Below are 20208 nucleotides of genomic sequence, written 5' to 3' on the forward strand. Positions count from 1 at the left end.
TTGTTTTGTAGCTAAAGGAACTTTAAGCTGCAGTTTGTCCCCGGAGAAGAGAACCCACCTGTGTCTTACCAACTGGGGTCGTGTCCCTAAGACACACCCACTCCCTCAAACAACTCCTCCTTTACATGTTACTGCACATGGACCAGAGATTTGACATCCCAAACCCCACAATCAATGGGTCATAGAAACACATGGACAATACTACAGGGGTGTGTATTTTTAACACTTTATGTTCTGTTTCTTTTTTTCTTAAGATGTTTTGGTATGCATTTTAAATGTATAGATATGTAAAGAGAATCCCTCCTTCTCCCACTCTCAACTGTATTTTTATGTATTTATGTGTGTGCAATATAATCAACATTTGAAAGATAAGAATGTTAATATTAAGCTTGCTCTTGTTCTGGTGATGTAAATATGTTGTGGTTGTTGACAAAACTTTAAAAAAAAAACAAAACATACTTTGAATCTTAGCTCACAGTGAAATGAAAGAACTTTAGTCAACCTTGTTAAAAGGCTTCGTTAATAAGGCTAGGCTGAAATTCTCATTAAGACTGATTAACCTTGAAAGACAGACGTGTAGAAACACTCTCTCTACAGGAGGGTGTTTGCCAATGCTACTGAATACACATGTATGGATGAGAATGTAGCGTATCAAGCACACAAGTCCAGTGAGAGACGTGCATGGACAACTATTTTAAGATCCTTTTTTCTTCTTTCTGTAATTCCTGGCTTATTGCAGCCTTTTCCCTTTGTTATCATAGGTATTAATATTTATTCAAATGAGGGTGATCATCATTTCAGTCATTTTACATATCCAGCTTTGTCATCATACTTTCAGACTAAATATAGCCAACGATTCCACCATGAAGCAGCTGTCAGTTGTCCTGGGTTGTAAAGATGTGAGGAACTGTTATTTACACATCTATTGTATTAAATATTTGATCTTTATGTATACCAATGGCAGTCTGAGTAATCTGAGGCTTTAAGCACACTGCCCCCTAGTGGTGGCTGTCTGTCAGTGCGTCACTCAAATGGAGGATGATGTGTAGGTGGAATTGTCTTCCCAGAGGAAACACCTCATCACTAATACACTATGCCAATGCCAAGTTGGTCCATTTTGTCATTTTTTCTTATGCCTTTTATTTACTTTTTTTGAAAAGAAAAGTAAAACCTTTCCTTTGCAGAGGCTCCAATCATGATGTTGGGGCTGTAATGTAATTTGTTGCCATGATGGCACTAGCATTTCCAAGTACTTAAAGAGAACTACAATAAAGGTGTGATATGTGCTGTACAGGCTGCTGTGTGCTGGCCCTCTCTCCCAACACTGATTCATGTCTCCGTTCCTTTCTGTCTTAAGAGCCTTTCAGATTTACAGAAATGCAGCCAGATCCCCCAGTCACACGGTCACCCACAGCTTGGTTACGGACCACACTTACAGACCAGTGTTCATACTTGACGTGAAACATCTTCACACTTGAATCACAGTTACACGTTACATACAATACTGGCCCATCATGTGTTTGCAGTTGGATTTTAGTTTTGGAGGATAAACTGGATAGAAACAGAACACATCATGAACCTGCAGGACTCACTAAACAGGACAAATCCACACTTATATCCAAACCCTCTCGTGCCCCAACATTCCAGCACGAAGCAACATTCCTGCAACATTGTGGGAATCTTATGAGGTCTCATAAGCTCTCCTGCATTATTTGAAGTCTCCCTAATATTTTCAGATAATTCCATCCCAGAAGACATGGACACACGAAATGTGTGAAAGGGATTTATGTTACAGATGAGAAAATGAACAAGAACATTTACAAAAAAAAGATGAACACATATATACTTTTATTTTCTATCAACCATACACACACAGCAGTAGTTGTATAGAGTTTAAATGTCTTTTTTATAAGTCATATAATAAACTAATACATGCGATCATAGTTATGTTACTGTATATAATTATATTCTTACGTCTGGAGAGAGGATGTGGATTAGTTAAAGGAAAAGTGGAACAGTCACAGTGAAAGCAGTTCCATCATCTGCAGGATCACAACCACTCACCCCTAAACACTCACCCCCATCGCTAGCCTGCACATTCACCCCAAACACTAACCCCCATCGCTAGCCTGCACATTCAACCCCAAACACTAACCCCCATCGCTGGCCTGCACATTCACCCCCAAACACTAACCCCCATCGCTGGCCTGCACATTAACCTCCAAACACTAACCACCATTGCTGGCCTGCACATTCACCCCTAAACACTAACCCCCATCGCTGGCCTGCACATTCACCCCTAAACACTAGCCCCCATCGCTGGCCTGCACATTCACCCCTAAACACTAACCCCCATCGCTGGCCTGCACATTCACCCCTAAACACTAACCCCCATCGCTGGCCTGCACATTCACCCCTAAACACTAACCCCCATTGCTGGCCTGCACATTCACCCCCAAACACTAACCCCCCATTGCTGGCTTGCATATTCATCCCCAAACACTAATCCCTATCTCCTACCTTCACACATATCCCAAATACTACCTGCACACAGATCTGCACACTCACCGCAATGTACTTGCTTGCTCAAGATACACTAGCCACAAGCAATAACCTGCACTAACAGTGAAAGACTCCCCCATACCCACCATTGAACACTCATAAACACTAACCCCATACCCACCACTGAATACTGTCATAAACACTAACCCAATACCCACCAGTGTACAGTAACCTGAACACTAACCCCCATACCAACCAGTGTACAATAACCTGAACACTAACCCCATACCAACCAGTGTACAGTAACCTGAACACACTTCATCTCTGACCTCACAAGCACAATCCTCCTCTTTAGGGATGAGTGCAGAGAAATGAAACAAAACAAGCCAAATCAGTCATTTACATCAATTAAAATTTGAATTCTAATTTTTCTGTCTTATTTTCATGTCTATAAACACAGTTAATAAATGTATAATACAGTATGTGAATTAGGTTATAGTCTGAGGAGAGGATCAGAGTATCAACTACAGTGTTCCAGGACTCTCTTAGATGGCTTTCTGAATCCATTTTTAAACATTTGCTACATTCTTTAACAGCAAATTAAAGTACATCAATCTTAATCCACACCCATGAATAATAAATTAATTAATACATAAATAATCTCTATGTGATTAGACTACGCAGCTACAGTTGACAAAGGAAGGAAAAGTGAGACAGGCAGGACAGACACGTGAATGTGAGTGTGAAATATGAGTGTGAAATGTGAGTGTGAAATATGAGTGTGAAATGCTGTAACTATAGACAGTTTTATTACTCTGTTGATGCTAGCCAAGCATGCCTGATAATCCTTTACAAGTGGTTAATTTGCACTATTGCCAAGATCAAAATGCAGATTATATACAGATTAGCACAACCATCACTCTTCAAGAGCAGAAAACAAAAACCAATCTGAGAACTGCAGCTGAAAGCAACCATGATCTTCTCAGCAGTGAACATCATGTTATGATTATACGGTATGGGTAGATATTTAAGATGACCAGTTGTGATATGATGTTCTGTTACTCCAAGGACATTTAACAATTACAAACCTTCTGGAAAACTGAATTCTTGGGTGGATGACTTTCTGAAGTCCTTTTCTCTAGTCTAGATTGTTTTCATTAGATGTGTTACTTTATTGAGACAAACAAATCGAGGAAAGAAAACAGTAAACTCTCTTTGGTCACAAAAAGGAGGAAAAACTGCACAAGATAAGCACACTGGCAAAAGGAGGATGAGGAAAATGAGGAAGATGCAGAGTAAACAGAGAAGCCGCCCATGTCGACGGACAGGAAGACTGCTCGTGATAGGACTGGAGCATTCTGGGATAGCTCAAGCACAATGCATAGGGACAGACAGGAGTGGAACAATGTTGAGTGAGAGATGACTGCTCACTCTTCATCCTCTCGCTCCTCCTCCTCATCTCTCTCCTCTTCATCATCTCTCCTCTTCATCCTCTGCCTGGGGCTGAATGAAGTGGCAAATATGTTGCTGGAGGTTGTCGTGGCGACGGAGATGATTGTCCTGGTGTTTCACAAACACCTGAGTCCTCTCACATCCCTCAGGGCAGTGCACTACTGCTCCTCAGCCTTGCCCTGGGAAAGGGAGAGACTGATCACGGTGTGTTAGCGGCAGGAGAGACTGATCATGGGGGGATAGAGGGAGGGAAAGACTGATCACGGGGTGTTAGGGGAGGGAGAGACTGATCACGGTGTTAGAGGGAGGGAGAGACTGATCACAGGGTGTTGGAGGGAGAGACTGATCACTGGATGTAAGAGGTACTCTGAGCTGGGTGTAGGGTTAGGGTTAGGTAAAGTTAAGGTTAGGTTAGGGTTAGGGGTAGGATAGGGTTAGGTTAGGGCTAGGAGTGAGGATTAAGGTTAGGGTTAGGGTTAGGAGTGAGGAGAAACTAAATGGTAAGAATGTAGCATCTTAGCATTATTACTGAAACATCATTAATGTGAAAGGTTGCTATAATATCTCACCTCTGTGATGGCCTCATGGGCAGCTGGCAGGTCCAGCTGAGGGTCTGCAGGGTGAGGGTCTCCCAGGTGATGGTCTGCCAGCTGAGGGTCTCCTGGGTGAAGGTCTCCCAGGTGAGGGTCTCCCAGGTGAGGGTCTCCCAGGTGTTTCTCTGTTCTCTCACCCTGGACTGCCATCATCTGGACTATCTCACTGACCTCTTGACCCTGCACCTTCAGACTGACCTCTGGACCCTGCACTGTCAGACTGACCTTCCCAGAGGCGGGCTCATAGAATGTTACCTGCAGAATTAAACATCACCCGGGCAACATTGACAGAAGAGAACAAACCCAAGCAAAGTAAAAAAAACTTAATACATAGATACCAAAACCACAGCATTTACTTTACCCCATACACACACACACATACACACCTCGGTGTGGGTGTGGTTTCCTTCACTCCTTACTACAGTCCTCTTCTCTACTTTAGAGTGAGAACCTCCTTCATCAACTGTGGTTGGCTGGCCAGAAAATCCATGCACTCTGACTTCTTCTGTTTCCATGCCATCGTCAGACTGGCACCGGCGGCTTGCCCTCTGGACCCCCTATGCCAGGAACACAGAGCAGCTCAGAGTCCATATTCCTTCACTTCACAAACACCTCCTCCAAGAAGACAGCCCCAGTGGGCAAGTTCTGCTGCGATTTTGTCTCACCAGTCGGATTTACTAATGAATCCTATCTGCTCCTGTAAGGGAAAGTTACACAGCTGGGTGAGAGTTAGAACAAAATCCTGGACAGGGTTTCCACTTTCTGGATATTAAACTAAAATTCTGAGCCCATTCTAAATAACTGATTTTAATCTGTTAAACTGATTTCCTTTAAACTGATTTTGTAGAAACTATATTTTACTCTGCTGATACTTACATTTTAATTAGATTTCTGATTTTTTTTATTATTATTACTTATTTTATTATGGTTTTGATTGCTCCTGCATGGATTTTGAGTACTTGACTGTCCTATGTTGTATGTGACATATATGAATTGTGTAAAGTGTACTTGATTGTGAGAAATAATAAAACAATATTATTATTTTTTTCATTCATAATATACTTCATGTTTGGTGCCATAGCCAACTCAAACAGCATAAACGTGTTCTACTAACATAGTGTAAACATTACACTCACAAAAGAGTGTAAACGTGTTCTCCTAACACAGTGTAAATCATACACTGTAAAGTGCTGTAGCATAGAAACTGGGTCCCAGGTCCCTTTGTTTTTAAATATCTCAAACATTTTCTGTCATGTTTGTTTGTAAAGTTGTGATCCTCGGCCCTTGTTTTCTTCGTAAGAACTGGGTCTTTCCTGGGCGCTGCTTTGGTACTAAATCACGATTACAGTCACCTGTTGATATCACCTGTTTTAAATAACATAATCTAATTCATTTCTCCTTACCAGCCCTAAACAGTCCTGTAGGGCTGAATGGCAGGACCACATGTATATTTACAAATAAAACCAAGCTGACAAGACACATCTTGAAACACAAGTCAAAGTACATTTAGAAATTATTTTCTTGTTTAAACTTACATTCTTAGTGGTTAAGGCACTTGACTTGTAATCAGAAGGCTGCTGGTTCAAACCCCACCACTGCCAAGTTGCCACTGTTGGGCCTCTGAGCAGGACCCTTAACCCTCAATTGCTCAAGTTGTACTCAGTCATAATTGTAAGTTGCTTTGAATAAAAACGTCAGCTAAATGCCATAAATGTAAATGTAGATACCATCCCAACTTTCTTAGATTTAGAGTTGTGTCTTAATCCAGATTACAGAATAAATTACACTGTCATAGCAAGTGTTATCTATAAACAGAAGTTATAATAAAATTTTAGTTATAATAAAACACATCTATAATTCCATATGTAATATATGCTAATCAAATTCAAATGAAGATGTGAACAGAAACATTCTACTTACATGTATCTTTTCACATCCATGATTATGTAATTCTAAAGTCTGCTGAAGCCTGCATCCTAAGTTCCTGAGAAATGTGAACTCCTCCCCTTAATGGCCAGAGACTATCCAGTGAAATGAGTGTCTGTGCTAGATTTTGACTGGCCTCAGTGCTTCTAACAGGGCAATATTAATTTTAGTTTGATTTAAATTTTTAGTTAGATTATTTTTAGGTGTAGATTCAAGCAGTCATTTATTCTCTGCTGGTGTTATGTGTTCATGCACTTGGCTTTGAGCGTCAAGGCCTAAGCGTTGCATGTAAAGCTACTTTGAACCTGGCAAGTCTCTGAAGTTTGGAACTCTGAAGTTAGGTAATCAGGAACTGGAATAGCTGTGTGGTTTTGACTTATTTGTTTAGTTTTGATTTTGTCTGTTTGGGCTTTTTTGGAGTACCTCTTTCTTGAGCATAACACATGCCAGTCTGCTCTTATGACCCAGGTGGACGTTGGATGGATTCTGGTTTCCAGTAAAATTGGATACTTTGGTTGAAGTCTGGAAGGGCACTTATCACCGCTGACCAACCCCCAAATTTACGCCTAGGTGTGTAGTATTTTGTAGTATTGATCCTGTGCTGCCTTTCTGTTAATATTAGTGATGCATTGAACCATAACCCTATTCAGAGTAACCCGCTGTGTTGACTGACTGTAAAAGGTGTGTGTTGATTGTAAAGCATCCTTGGGTTCTGAGAAAGGTGCTATATAGGTGTAACTTCATTCATTCATTCATTTATTCATAGAGACAGAGTTTATTCTAGAGCTGGTAGCTTCATTCATAGAGTCAGAGTTTATTCTAGAGCTGGTAGCTTCATTCATAGAGTCAGAGTTTATTCTAGAGCTGGTAGCTTCATTCATTCATTCATTCATTCATTCATTCATTCATTCATAGAGACAGAGTTTATTCTAGAGCTGGTAGCTTCATTCATTTATTCATAGAGACAGAGTTTATTCTAGAGATGGTACCTTTCTAATCACCAGGCCTCCCTGCTCATCTTTGTACTGGTCCTCAGTCCCAGGCTGTGGAGTATCTGGGACTTCAGAAACCTGTTTACAAATCCACAGATCAGGAATGAATAATTTGAATATGCTAAACACCTGCTGTTCATTTGGAGAACTGTGGAACTGAAATAAGGGAGTCTATGTTTAAGGATCAAATAAAGAAAGAGCACACACAATGAAGAAGGTGCCTTTTCTGAGTGATCAAAATCTGGTGTCCATTACCAATCACATAAAACTGATCACAGATCAGTCAAAAGGCATACTTCTAGAAGCGCTTAAAAAGTAAATGAGCTTGTATTCAAAACACAGAAATTAGAGTCTGCTGCCAAAAATAAATGTCAGAAAGCAGTCAGTAGGTTAAAGAAAATGTCATCAGCATTTCATCAACAAACAGGGAAAAAAGAGAAGGTAAATTCAGTCAAAATACTGTAATAAAATGTAATGTAATGTTACCCAGCCAATATGCAAATAGATATCTCGAATTACCAAGCAGTGTTTAGACATCCTCAAACCACACAGAGCTGTTTAGGCAGGCACCCCAAATGTAGTACCTGAATAATAACTCTCATTCATACCAACCTGGTGCTTGTATGTCAGTAGTTCAGAAGGAATTCAATTTTATAAACACACTTGGCTACTTAGAAATGCCGAATCAGCCATGACTGATGAACAGAAGGAAAAAGAACCTCAATTTATCTAATGACAAGCACCAGATATATGGAACATTCATGCAAAAAATAAAATAATCAATATGCAAAAACTCAGGGCATGAGCAATAAACTGATGTTTCTTTAAGGTTTGTTTGGAAAAACAAGGCTAGAAAACATGACAGCACAAAATTATTAAGTGTATTAATCACTTAAGCCAGTAGGCAAGGCTGTGAGGTCACTGGTAAAGTGTTTCTTATACAACAATTTCTTAAGCCCAAAACTGGTTAAGTACACTTTAGATTTATCAATAATTCTCCAAATGAAATCCGCTACTGGTTAATTACATCACAAAAATGATTACATCATCCCCTTGCCATGTAGCGATGACATTCATTCTATCTGCAGAAGGAACAAAAGTTAAGCATCACAGGGTAAACAGAAGGGAAGGGTCATGCTCAGAACTCTTACCCTCCACTGATCACCATCAATACCATCATCATCAAGGGTAGCCCCTCCTTGAGGAGGAACCACCAGGAGAGTATATGTGAAAGATGGTGAACTTTTCTTTCTCAAGTGTTCCAAATCAATCTGAGATTCATCTGAGGGATCATGGATGACTGGTGCCTCCTCGTAATCCTCACTTCCTGAGGATGGGAAAGACTGGTGGAGATCGCGTTTCATGCTGCCTGATGAGGAAGGACATTGGGTTCTGGGCTGTAGCTTTAGGTCAGGAACACAAGAGCTGCTAGTTTCAGCACTGTAGATTTCAACTGTAGCTTCTTGCTCTAGTTCAGAGTAATCTGACATTGTCTGTTGGCATTCAAAGAAAATGTTAGGATCAGACTCTTCAGGTATTCTGATATCTCTGTGGAGTTCAGAAGATGTTTCATGTATCTTGGTACAGGGATCATCTACAGGTTCACTGGATCCTTGCATGATTTCAGACTCTTCAATTTTAGACTCTGGTGTGTGAGCCATATTCTTGAGTGTATGATTGTCATGTACAGATGTAATATTTCCTGGGTCAGATTGCGTTGAGATAACAATCTGACCAGACAGTGGACATTTTATGGGTGCATGTTTTCTCAGCAATGCTAACTCAATGCTGGAGGTGGTTACTGTGTATTGATCAGACTCAGAGAAAGTATGATTAAAAGATCTCTTTTCTGAGTGCTGACTTGGTGGTTCAGATGTAAAAGACAGTGAGTGTGATCGCTTTGAGTCTTTGGACCTTGAGGTCTCAGCATCTTTGTTGAGAGGTGAAGATGGCATTGAGTCTCTGGGAAATGTCTGCACAGCACTGACTGGTTCTGGTTCTGACAGTATTTCCTCAAATTCAAAGTGCTGAGTAGCTATTGTTGTTTCTGGTGTTTGTGGAGAAGTATCACAGACAGAAAACTGTGAAATGTCTCTCTGGGCAGTTGTCTCTTTCAGAACCCAGGAGGCTGGAACAGTATCCATCTGAACCTTTGGCTGCTTTTGGCTGTAATCAGTAAAGTCTATGTAGGTTCCATGGATTTCTTGTGATTGAAGGAGACTTTGTTCTTCTGCAGAGAAAACCCCAGGTTCCAGGTTATCACATACTTCTTCTGACTGTTGTTGTGTTTGTTTTCCAGATTTTACAGGGAACACATTTGGTTTTTCCGGTAATCCAGCTTCAAACACTAGAGGTTGCCTAGGGATACATTTTGAAATAGAAACATCTGATTCTTCTGAAATTATCATTTCTTTCTCTGTTACAGGTGTTTGCAAGACTTCATTCAATTCATCTGATGCATCTTGTTTTTCCATGGCACCTTCATAATGATGGGATGAGATCTGTGATGTAACATTTTCCGTGAATGAAGAGCTTACACATTCTTGCTTCACCATCATGTGACATTGAGTGGAAACCTTTGAGTCTGAGTCTCTCAACTGCACTGGGTTAGTGGAGACTTGATCTGATTGTGGATCAACAAAAACAAGATCTGATTCTAAGGTGGTCCTGATTAGATCTGGAGTTGCCTCTGAAATCCCCTGATCCAACTGAGCTGGTGGTTTTAACATTGTCCAGTCCTCTGGTGCATCTTTTTCCAACATCTGGACAGGCAAAGAGGTAATTCCATCTTCCCTAATTATCTGACCACTGCCAGAAAGCAGTCCATCAGGAGCATGTTCATAATCAACAGAAGATGATTGTAGGATCTCTGAAGTTTCAGTAGATCCTGACAGAGGGGACTCTTGCATGTCTAAACAAGACTTTTCATGCACTTTCATATCACTTGTTTTACACACAGGATCATGTATCTTGGTGTTGGGATCAACTGCAGGTTCAGTGGATCCTTCGATGTTTCCAGACTCTTCCATTTTAGACTCTGGTGTGTGAGCCATGTGTTTGAGTGTATGAATATCAGGTCCAGATGCAATATTTCCTGGGGAAGATTGCTCTGAGGTAACTATCTGACCAGACAGTGGATGTTCTATGGGTACATGTGTTCTTAGCAATGCTAGGTCAATGCTGGAGGTGGTTACTGTGTATTGATCAGACTCAGAGAAAGTATGATTAAAAGATTTCTTTTCTGAGTGCTGAATTGGTGGTTCAGATGTAAAAGACAGTGAGTGTGATCGCTTTGAGTCTTTGGACCTTGAGGTCTCAGCATCTTTGTTGAGAGGTGAAGATGGCATTGAGTCTCTGGGAAATGTCTGCACAGCACTGACTGGTTCTGGTTCTGACAGTATTTCCTCAAATTCAAAGTGCTGAGTAGCTATTGTTGTTTCTGGTGTTTGTGGAGAAGTATCACAGACAGAAAACTGTGAAATGTCTCTCTGGACAGTTGTCTCTTTCAGAACCCAGGAGTCAAGAACAGTATCCATCTGAACCTCAGGCTGCTTTTGGATGTAATCAATAAGGTATTTGTAGGGTCCATGGATTTCTTGTGTTTGAAGGAGGCTTTGTTCTTCTGCAGAGAAAACCCCAGGTTCCAGGTTATCACATACTTCTTCTGACTGTTGTTGTGTTTGTTTTCCAGATTTTACAGGGAACACATTTGGTTTTTCCGGTAATCCAGCTTCAAACACTAGAGGTTGCCTAGGGATACATTTTGAAATAGAAACATCTGATTCTTCTGAAATTATCATTTCTTTCTCTGTTACAGGTGTTTGCAAGACTTCATTCAATTCATCTGATGCATCTTGTTTTTCCATGGCACCTTCATAATGATGGGATGAGATCTGTGATGTAACATTTTCCGTGAATGAAGAGCTTACACATTCTTGCTTCACCATCATGTGACATTGAGTGGAAACCTTTGAGTCTGAGTCTCTCAACTGCACTGGGTTAGTGGAGACTTGATCTGATTGTGGATCAACAAAAACAAGATCTGATTCTAAGGTGGTCCTGATTAGATCTGGAGTTGCCTCTGAAATCCCCTGATCCAACTGAGCTGGTGGTTTTAACATTGTCCAGTCCTCTGGTGCATCTTTTTCCAACATCTGGACAGGCAAAGAGGTAATTCCATCTTCCCTAATTATCTGACCACTGCCAGAAAGCAGTCCATCAGGAGCATGTTCATAATCAACAGAAGATGATTGTAGGATCTCTGAAGTTTCAGTAGATCCTGACAGAGGGGACTCTTGCATGTCTAAACAAGACTTTTCATGCACTTTCATATCACTTGTTTTACACACAGGATCATGTATCTTGGTGTTGGGATCAACTGCAGGTTCAGTGGATCCTTCGATGTTTCCAGACTCTTCCATTTTAGACTCTGGTGTGTGAGCCATGTGTTTGAGTGTATGAATATCAGGTCCAGATGCAATATTTCCTGGGGAAGATTGCTCTGAGGTAACTATCTGACCAGACAGTGGATGTTCTATGGGTACATGTGTTCTTAGCAATGCTAGGTCAATGCTGGAGGTGGTTACTGTGTATTGATCAGACTCAGAGAAAGTATGATTAAAAGATTTCTTTTCTGAGTGCTGAATTGGTGGTTCAGATGTAAAAGACAGTGAGTGTGATCGCTTTGAGTCTTTGGACCTTGAGGTCTCAGCATCTTTGTTGAGAGGTGAAGATGGCATTGAGTCTCTGGGAAATGTCTGCACAGCACTGACTGGTTCTGGTTCTGACAGTATTTCCTCAAATTCAAAGTGCTGAGTAGCTATTGTTGTTTCTGGTGTTTGTGGAGAAGTATCACAGACAGAAAACTGTGAAATGTCTCTCTGGACAGTTGTCTCTTTCAGAACCCAGGAGTCAAGAACAGTATCCATCTGAACCTCAGGCTGCTTTTGGATGTAATCAATAAGGTATTTGTAGGGTCCATGGATTTCTTGTGTTTGAAGGAGGCTTTGTTCTTCTGCAGAGAAAACCCCAGGTTCCAGGTTATCACATACTTCCTCTGACTGTTGTAATGTTTGTTTTCCAGATTTTACACAGAACACATTTGCTTTGTCAGGCGATTCAGACTCTTGCTCTTGAGGTTGCCTAGGGATAAATTTCAATGAAGAAATATCTGATTCCTCTGAAATAACTATTTCTTTCTTTGTTCCAGATGTTTGAGAGAATTCATGCAAGTCTTCTGATTGTTCTTCTGTTTCCAAGGTAACTTCATGGTGAAACGATGATTTTTGCAATGTGAAATCTTCCCTAACTGATGCGCTTGTACATTCTTGCTTTACCAGCATGAGAAACTGAGTGGAAGCTTTTGTGTCAGAGTCTCTCAGTTGCGCGGGGTCAGTAAATAATGCATCTGATTGTGGATCAACAAAAGCAAGATCTGATTCTAAGGTGGTCCTGATTAGATTTGGAGTTGCCTCTGAAATCCCCTGACCCAACTGAGCTGGTGGGTTTAACATTGTCCAGTCCTCTGGTACATCTTTTTCCAACATCTGGACAGGCAAGGAGGTAATACCATCTTCCCTAATTATCTGACCACTCTCAGAAAGCAGTCCATCAGGAGCTTGTTCATAACCAACAGAAGATGATTGTAGGATGTCTGACGTTTCAGTAGATCCTGACAGAGGGGACTGTTGCATGTCTAAACAAGACTTTTCATGCACTTTCATATCACTTTTTTTACACACAGGATCATGTATCTTGGTGTTGGGATCAACTGCAGGTTCAGTGGATCCTTCGATGTTTCCAGACTCTTCCATTTTAGACTCTGGTGTGTGAGCCATGTGTTTGAGTGTATGAATATCAGGTCCAGATGTAATATTTCCTGGGGAAGATTGCTCTGAGATAACTATCTGACCAGACAGTGGATGTTCTATGGGTACATGTGTTCTTAGCAATGCTAGGTCAATGCTGGAGGTGGTTACTGTGTATTGATCAGACTCAGAGAAAGTATGATTAAAAGATCTCTTTTCTGAGTGCTGACTTGGTGGTTCAGATGTAAAGGACAGTGAGTGTGATCGCTTTGAGTCTTTGGACCTTGATTTCTCAGCATTTTTGGTGAGAGGTGAAGATGGCATTGAGTCCCTGGGAAATGTCTGCACAGCACTGACTGGTTCTGGTTCTGACAGTATTTCCTCAAATTCAAAGTGCTGAGTAGCTATTGTTGTTTCTGGTGTTTGTGGAGAAGTATCACAGACAGAAAACTGTGAAATGTCTCTCTGGACAGTTGTCTCTTTCAGAACCCAGGAGTCAAGAACAGTATCCATCTGAACCTCAGGCTGCTTTTGGATGTAATCAATAAGGTATTTGTGGGGTCCATGGATTTCTTGTGTTTGAAGGAGGCTTTGTTCTTCTGCAGAGAAAACCCCAGGTTCCAGGTTATCACATACTTCCTCTGACTGTTGTAATGTTTGTTTTCCAGATTTTACACAGAACACATTTGCTTTGTCAGGCGATTCAGACTCTTGCTCTTGAGGTTGCCTAGGGATAAATTTCAATGAAGAAATATCTGATTCCTCTGAAATAACTATTTCTTTCTTTGTTCCAGATGTTTGAGAGAATTCATGCAAGTCTTCTGATTGTTCTTCTGTTTCCAAGGTAACTTCATGGTGAAACGATGATTTTTGCAATGTGAAATCTTCCCTAACTGATGCGCTTGTACATTCTTGCTTTACCAGCATGAGAAACTGAGTGGAAGCTTTTGTGTCAGAGTCTCTCAGTTGCGCGGGGTAAGTAAATAATGCATCTGATTGTGGATCAACAAAAGCAAGATCTGATTCTAAGGTGGTCCTGATTAGATTTGGAGTTGCCTCTGAAATCCCCTGACCCAACTGAGCTGGTGGGTTTAACATTGTCCAGTCCTCTGGTACATCTTTTTCCAACATCTGGACAGGCAAGGAGGTAATACCATCTTCCCTAATTATCTGACCACTCTCAGAAAGCAGTCCATCAGGAGCTTGTTCATAACCAACAGAAGATGATTGTAGGATGTCTGACGTTTCAGTAGATCCTGACAGAGGGGACTGTTGCATGTCTAAACAAGACTTTTCATGCACTTTCATATCACTTTTTTTACACACAGGATCATGTATCTTGGTGTTGGGATCAACTGCAGGTTCAGTGGATCCTTCGATGTTTCCAGACTCTTCCATTTTAGACTCTGGTGTGTGAGCCATGTGTTTGAGTGTATGAATATCAGGTCCAGATGTAATATTTCCTGGGGAAGATTGCTCTGAGATAACTATCTGACCAGACAGTGGATGTTCTATGGGTACATGTGTTCTTAGCAATGCTAGGTCAATGCTGGAGGTGGTTACTGTGTATTGATCAGACTCAGAGAAAGTATGATTAAAAGATCTCTTTTCTGAGTGCTGACTTGGTGGTTCAGATGTAAAGGACAGTGAGTGTGATCGCTTTGAGTCTTTGGACCTTGATTTCTCAGCATTTTTGGTGAGAGGTGAAGATGGCATTGAGTCCCTGGGAAATGTCTGCACAGCACTGACTGGTTCTGGTTCTGACAGTATTTCCTCAAATTCAAAGTGCTGAGTAGCTATTGTTGTTTCTGGTGTTTGTGGAGAAGTATCACAGACAGAAAACTGTGAAATGTCTCTCTGGACAGTTGTCTCTTTCAGAACCCAGGAGTCAAGAACAGTATCCATCTGAACCTCAGGCTGCTTTTGGATGTAATCAATAAGGTATTTGTGGGGTCCATGGATTTCTTGTGTTTGAAGGAGGCTTTGTTCTTCTGCAGAGAAAACCCCAGGTTCCAGGTTATCACATACTTCCTCTGACTGTTGTAATGTTTGTTTTCCAGATTTTACACAGAACACATTTGCTTTGTCAGGTGATTCAGACTCTTGCTCTTGAGGTTGCCTAGGGATAAATTTCAATGAAGAAATATCTGATTCCTCTGAAATAACTATTTCTTTCTTTGTTCCAGATGTTTGAGAGAATTCATGCAAGTCTTCTGATTGTTCTTCTGTTTCCAAGGTAACTTCATGGTGAAACAATGATTTTTGCAATGTGAAATCTTCCCTAACTGATGCGCTTGTACATTCTTGCTTTACCAGCATGAGAAACTGAGTGGAAGCGTTTGTGTCAGAGTCTCTCAGTTGCGCGGGGTCAGTAAATAATGCATCTGATTGTGGATCAACAAAAGCAAGATCTGATTCTAAGGTGGTCCTGATTAGATTTGGAGTTGCCTCTGAAATCCCCTGACCCAACTGAGCTGGTGGGTTTAACATTGTCCAGTCCTCTGGTACATCTTTTTCCAACATCTGGACAGGCAAGGAGGTAATTCCATCTTCCCTAATTATCTGACCACTCTCAGAAAGCAGTCCATCAGGAGCTTGTTCATAACCAACAGAAGATGATTGTAGGATGTCTGAAGTTTCAGTAGATCCTGACAGAGGGGACTGTTGCATGTCTAAACAAGACTTTTCATGCACTTTCATATCACTTTTTTTACACACAGGATCATGTATCTTGGTGTTTGGATCAACTGCAGGTTCAGTGGATCCTTCGATGTTTCCAGACTCTTCCATTTTAGACTCTGGTGTGTGAGCCATGTGTTTGAGTGTATGAATATCAGGTCCAGATGTAATATTTCCTGGGGAAGATTGCTCTGAGGTAACTATCTGACCAGACAGTGGATGTTCTATGGGTACATGTGTTCTTAGCAATGCTAGGTCAATGCTGGAGGTGGTTACTGTGTATTGATCAGACTCAGAGAAAGTATGATTAAAAGATCTCTTTTCTGAGTGCTGACTTGGTGGTTCAGATGTAAAGGACAGTGAGTGTGATCGCTTTGAGTCTTTGGACCTTGATTTCTCAGCATTTTTGGTGAGAGGTGAAGATGGCATTGAGTCTCTGGGAAATGTCTGCACAGCACTGACTGGTTCTGGTTCTGACAGTATTTCCTCAAATTCAAAGTGCTGAGTAGCTATTGTTGTTTCTGGTGTTTGTGGAGAAGTATCACAGACAGAAAACTGTGAAATGTCTCTCTGGACAGTTGTCTCTTTCAGAACCCAAGTGTTTGGAACAGTATCCATCTGAACCTTTGGCTGCTTTTGGCTGTAATTAGTAAAGTCTATGTATGTTCCATGGATTTCTTGTGATTGAAGGAGACTTTGTTCTTCTGCAGAGAAAACCCCAGGTTCCAGGTTATCACATACTTCTTCTGACTGTTGTTGTGTTTGTTTTCCAGATTTTACAGGGAACACATTTGGTTTTTCCGGTAATCCAGCTTCAAGCACTAGAGGTTGCCTAGGGATAAATTTTGAAGTAGAAACATCTGATTCTTCTGAAATAAGCATTTCTTTCTCTGTTACAGGTGTTTGCAAGACTTCATTCAATTCTTCTGATGCATCTTGGTTTTCCATGGCACCTTCATAATGATGGGATGAGATCTGTGATGTAACATTTTCCGTGAATGAAGAGCTTATACATTCTTGCTTCACCATCATGTGACATTGAGTGGAAACCTTTGAGTCTGAGTCTCTCAACTGCACTGAGTCAGCGGAGACTTGATCTGATTGTGGATCAACAAAAACAAGATCTGATTCTAAGGTGGTCCTGATTAGATCTGGAGTTGCCTCTGAAATCCCCTGAACCAACTGAGCTGGTGGTTTTAACATTGTCCAGTCCTCTGGTGCATCTTTTTCCAACGTCTGGATAGGCAAAGAGGTAATACCATCTTCCCTAATTATCTGACCACTCTCAGAAAGCAGTCCATCAGGAGCTTGTTCATAATCAACAGAAGATGATTGTAGGATGTCTGAAGTTTCAGTAGATCCTGACAGAGGGGACTGTTGCATGTCTAAACAAGACTTTTCATGCACTTTCATATCACTTTTTTTACACACAGGATCATGCAGCTTGGAGTTTGGATCAATTGCAGGTTCACTGGATCCTTCCATGATTTCAGACTCTTCAATTTTAGACTCTGGTGTGTAAGCCATATTCTTGAGTGTATGATTGTCATGTACAGATGTAATATTTCCTGGGTCAGATTGCGTTGAGATAACAATCTGACCAGACAGTGGACATTTTATGGGTGCATGTTTTCTCAGCAATGCTAACTCAATGCTGGAGGTGGTTATTGTGTATTGATCAGACTCAGAGAAACTGTGTTTAAAAGATCTCTTTTCTGAGTGCTGAATTGGTGGTTCAGATGTAAAAGACAGTGAGTGTGATCGCTTTGAGTCTTTGGACCTTGAGGTCTCAGCATCTTTGTTGAGAGGTGAAGATGGCATTGAGTCTCTGGGAAATGTCTGCACAGCACTGACTGGTTCTGGTTCTGACAGTATTTCCTCAAATTCAAAGTGCTGAGTAGCTATTGTTGTTTCTGGTGTTTGTGGAGAAGTATCACAGACAGAAAACTGTGAAATGTCTCTCTGGGCAGTTGTCTCTTTCAGAACCCAGGAGGCTGGAACAGTATCCATCTGAACCTTTGGCTCCTTTTGGCTGTAATCAGTAAAGTCTATGTAGGGTCCATGGATTTCTTGTGATAGAAGGAGACTTTGTTCTTCTGCAGAGAAAACCCCAGGTTCCAAGTTATCACATACTTCTTCTGACTGTTGTTGTGTTTGTTTTCCAGATTTTACAGGGAACACATTTGGTTTTTCCGGTAATCCAGCTTCAAACACTAGAGGTTGCCTAGGGATACATTTTGAAATAGAAACATCTGATTCTTCTGAAATTATCATTTCTTTCTCTGTTACAGGTGTTTGAAAGACTTCATTCAATTCTTCTGATGCATCTTGTTTTTGCATGGCACCTTCATAATGATGGGATGAGATCTGTGATGTAACATTTTCCGTGAATGAAGAGCTTATACATTCTTGCTTCACCATCATGTGACCTTGGGTGGAAACCTTTGAGTCTGAGTCTCTCAACTGCACTGGGTCAGTGGAGACTTGATCTGATTGTGGATCAACAAAAACAAGATCTGATTCTAAGGTGGTCCTGATTAGATCTGGAGTTGCCTCTGAAATCCCCTGATCCAACTGAGCTGGTGGTTTTAACATTGTCCAGTCCTCTGGTGCATCTTTTTCCAACATCTGGACAGGCAAAGAGGTAATTCCATCTTCCCTAATTATCTGACCACTGCCAGAAAGCAGTCCATCAGGAGCATGTTCATAATCAACAGAAGATGATTGTAGGATGTCTGAAGTTTCAGTAGATCCTGACAAAGGGGACTGTTGCATGTCTAAACAAGCCTTTTCATGCACTTTCATATCACTTGTTTTACACACAGGATCATGTATCTTGGTGTTTGGATCAACTGCAGGTTCAGTGGATCCTTCGATGTTTCCAGACTCTTCCATTTTAGACTCTGGTGTGTGAGCCATGTGTTTGAGTCTATGAATATCAGGTCCAGATGTAATATTTCCTGGGGAAGATTGCTCTGAGATAACTATCTGACCAGACAGTGGATGTTCTATGGGTACATGTGTTCTTAGCAATGCTAGGTCAATGCTGGAGGTGGTTACTGTGTATTGATCAGACTCAGAGAAAGTATGATTAAAATATTTCTTTTCTGAGTGCTGAATTGGTGGTTCAGATGTAAAGGACAGTGAGTGTGATCGCTTTGAGTCTTTGGACCTTGAAGTCTCAGCATCTTTGGTGAGAGCTGAAGATGGCATTGAGTCCCTGGGAAATATCTGCACAGCACTGACTGGTTCTGGTTCTGACAGTATTTCCTCAAATTCAAAGTGCTGAGTAGCTCTTGTTGCTTCTGGTGTTTGTGGAGAAGCGTCTGAGACAAAAAACTGTGAAATGTCTCTCTGGGCAGTTGTCTCTTTCAGAACCCAGGAGGCTGGAACAGTATCCATCTGAACCTTTGGCTCCTTTTGGTTGTAATCAGTAAAGTCTATGTTGGTTCCATGGATTTCTTGTGATTGAAGGAGACTTTGTTCTTCTGCAGAGAAAACCCCAGGTTCCAGGTTATCACATACTTCTTCTGACTGTTGTTGTGTTTGTTTTCCAGATTTTACAGGGAACACATTTGGTTTTTCCGGTAATCCAGCTTCAAACACTAGAGGTTGCCTAGGGATACATTTTGAAATAGAAACATCTGATTCTTCTGAAATTATCATTTCTTTCTCTGTTACAGGTGTTTGCAAGACTTCATTCAATTCATCTGATGCATCTTGTTTTTCCATGGCACCTTCATAATGATGGGATGAGATCTGTGATGTAACATTTTCCGTGAATGAAGAGCTTATACATTCTTGCTTCACCATCATGTGACATTGGGTGGAAACCTTTGAGTCTGAGTCTCTCAACTGCACTGGGTCAGTGGAGACTTGTTCTGATTGTGGATCAACAAAAACAAGATCTGATTCTAAGGTGGTCCTGATTAGATCTGGAGTTGCCTCTGAAATCCCCTGATCCAACTGAGCTGGTGGTTTTAACATTGTCCAGTCCTCTGGTGCATCTTTTTCCAACATCTGGACAGGCAAAGAGGTAATTCCATCTTCCCTAATTATCTGACCACTGCCAGAAAGCAGTCCATCAGGAGCATGTTCATAATCAACAGAAGATGATTGTAGGATGTCTGAAGTTTCAGTAGATCCTGACAAAGGGGACTGTTGCATGTCTAAACAAGCCTTTTCATGCACTTTCATATCACTTGTTTTACACACAGGATCATGTATCTTGGTGTTTGGATCAACTGCAGGTTCAGT

The 20208-nt window shown here is 41.1% G+C and overlaps 2 protein-coding genes across 15 annotated transcripts in view; one reads left to right on the top strand and one right to left on the bottom strand.

Annotated features, from left to right (window-relative positions):
• Positions 1 to 1291, top strand: part of camk2d2 (calcium/calmodulin-dependent protein kinase (CaM kinase) II delta 2) — a 47173-nt gene extending 45882 nt beyond the window's left edge. For all 7 annotated transcript variants that reach the window (XM_035529687.2, XM_035529690.2, XM_035529689.2 and 4 more), the window contains one exon: positions 12 to 1291. In XM_035529687.2, coding sequence (XP_035385580.1) covers positions 12 to 15 — 4 coding nt within the window. In that variant the 3' untranslated portion in view covers positions 16 to 1291. The remainder of the gene's footprint in view (positions 1 to 11) is intronic.
• A 478-nt stretch (positions 1292 to 1769) lies between these two features.
• The window catches only part of ank2a (ankyrin 2a, neuronal), an 84962-nt gene continuing 66523 nt past the window's right edge, over positions 1770 to 20208 (bottom strand). For 7 of the 8 annotated variants that reach the window (XM_081714184.1, XM_081714180.1, XM_081714179.1 and 4 more), the window contains 4 exons: positions 7463 to 7543; positions 4934 to 5104; positions 4524 to 4802; positions 1770 to 4133 (listed from right to left, as the gene is read on the bottom strand). In XM_081714184.1, the coding sequence (XP_081570310.1) occupies positions 4113 to 4133; positions 4524 to 4802; positions 4934 to 5104; positions 7463 to 7543 (552 nt within the window). In that variant the 3' untranslated portion in view covers positions 1770 to 4112. Of the gene's footprint in view, positions 4134 to 4523; positions 4803 to 4933; positions 5105 to 7462; positions 7544 to 8616; positions 19179 to 20208 lie in introns of those variants that run through there. The other variant, XM_081714177.1, reaches the window with a different exon arrangement.

Source organism: Electrophorus electricus, chromosome 5 (genome assembly GCF_041902795.1).
Source record: "Electrophorus electricus isolate QZ-2024a chromosome 5, ASM4190279v1, whole genome shotgun sequence".
Classification (NCBI taxonomy): domain Eukaryota; kingdom Metazoa; phylum Chordata; class Actinopteri; order Gymnotiformes; family Gymnotidae; genus Electrophorus; species Electrophorus electricus.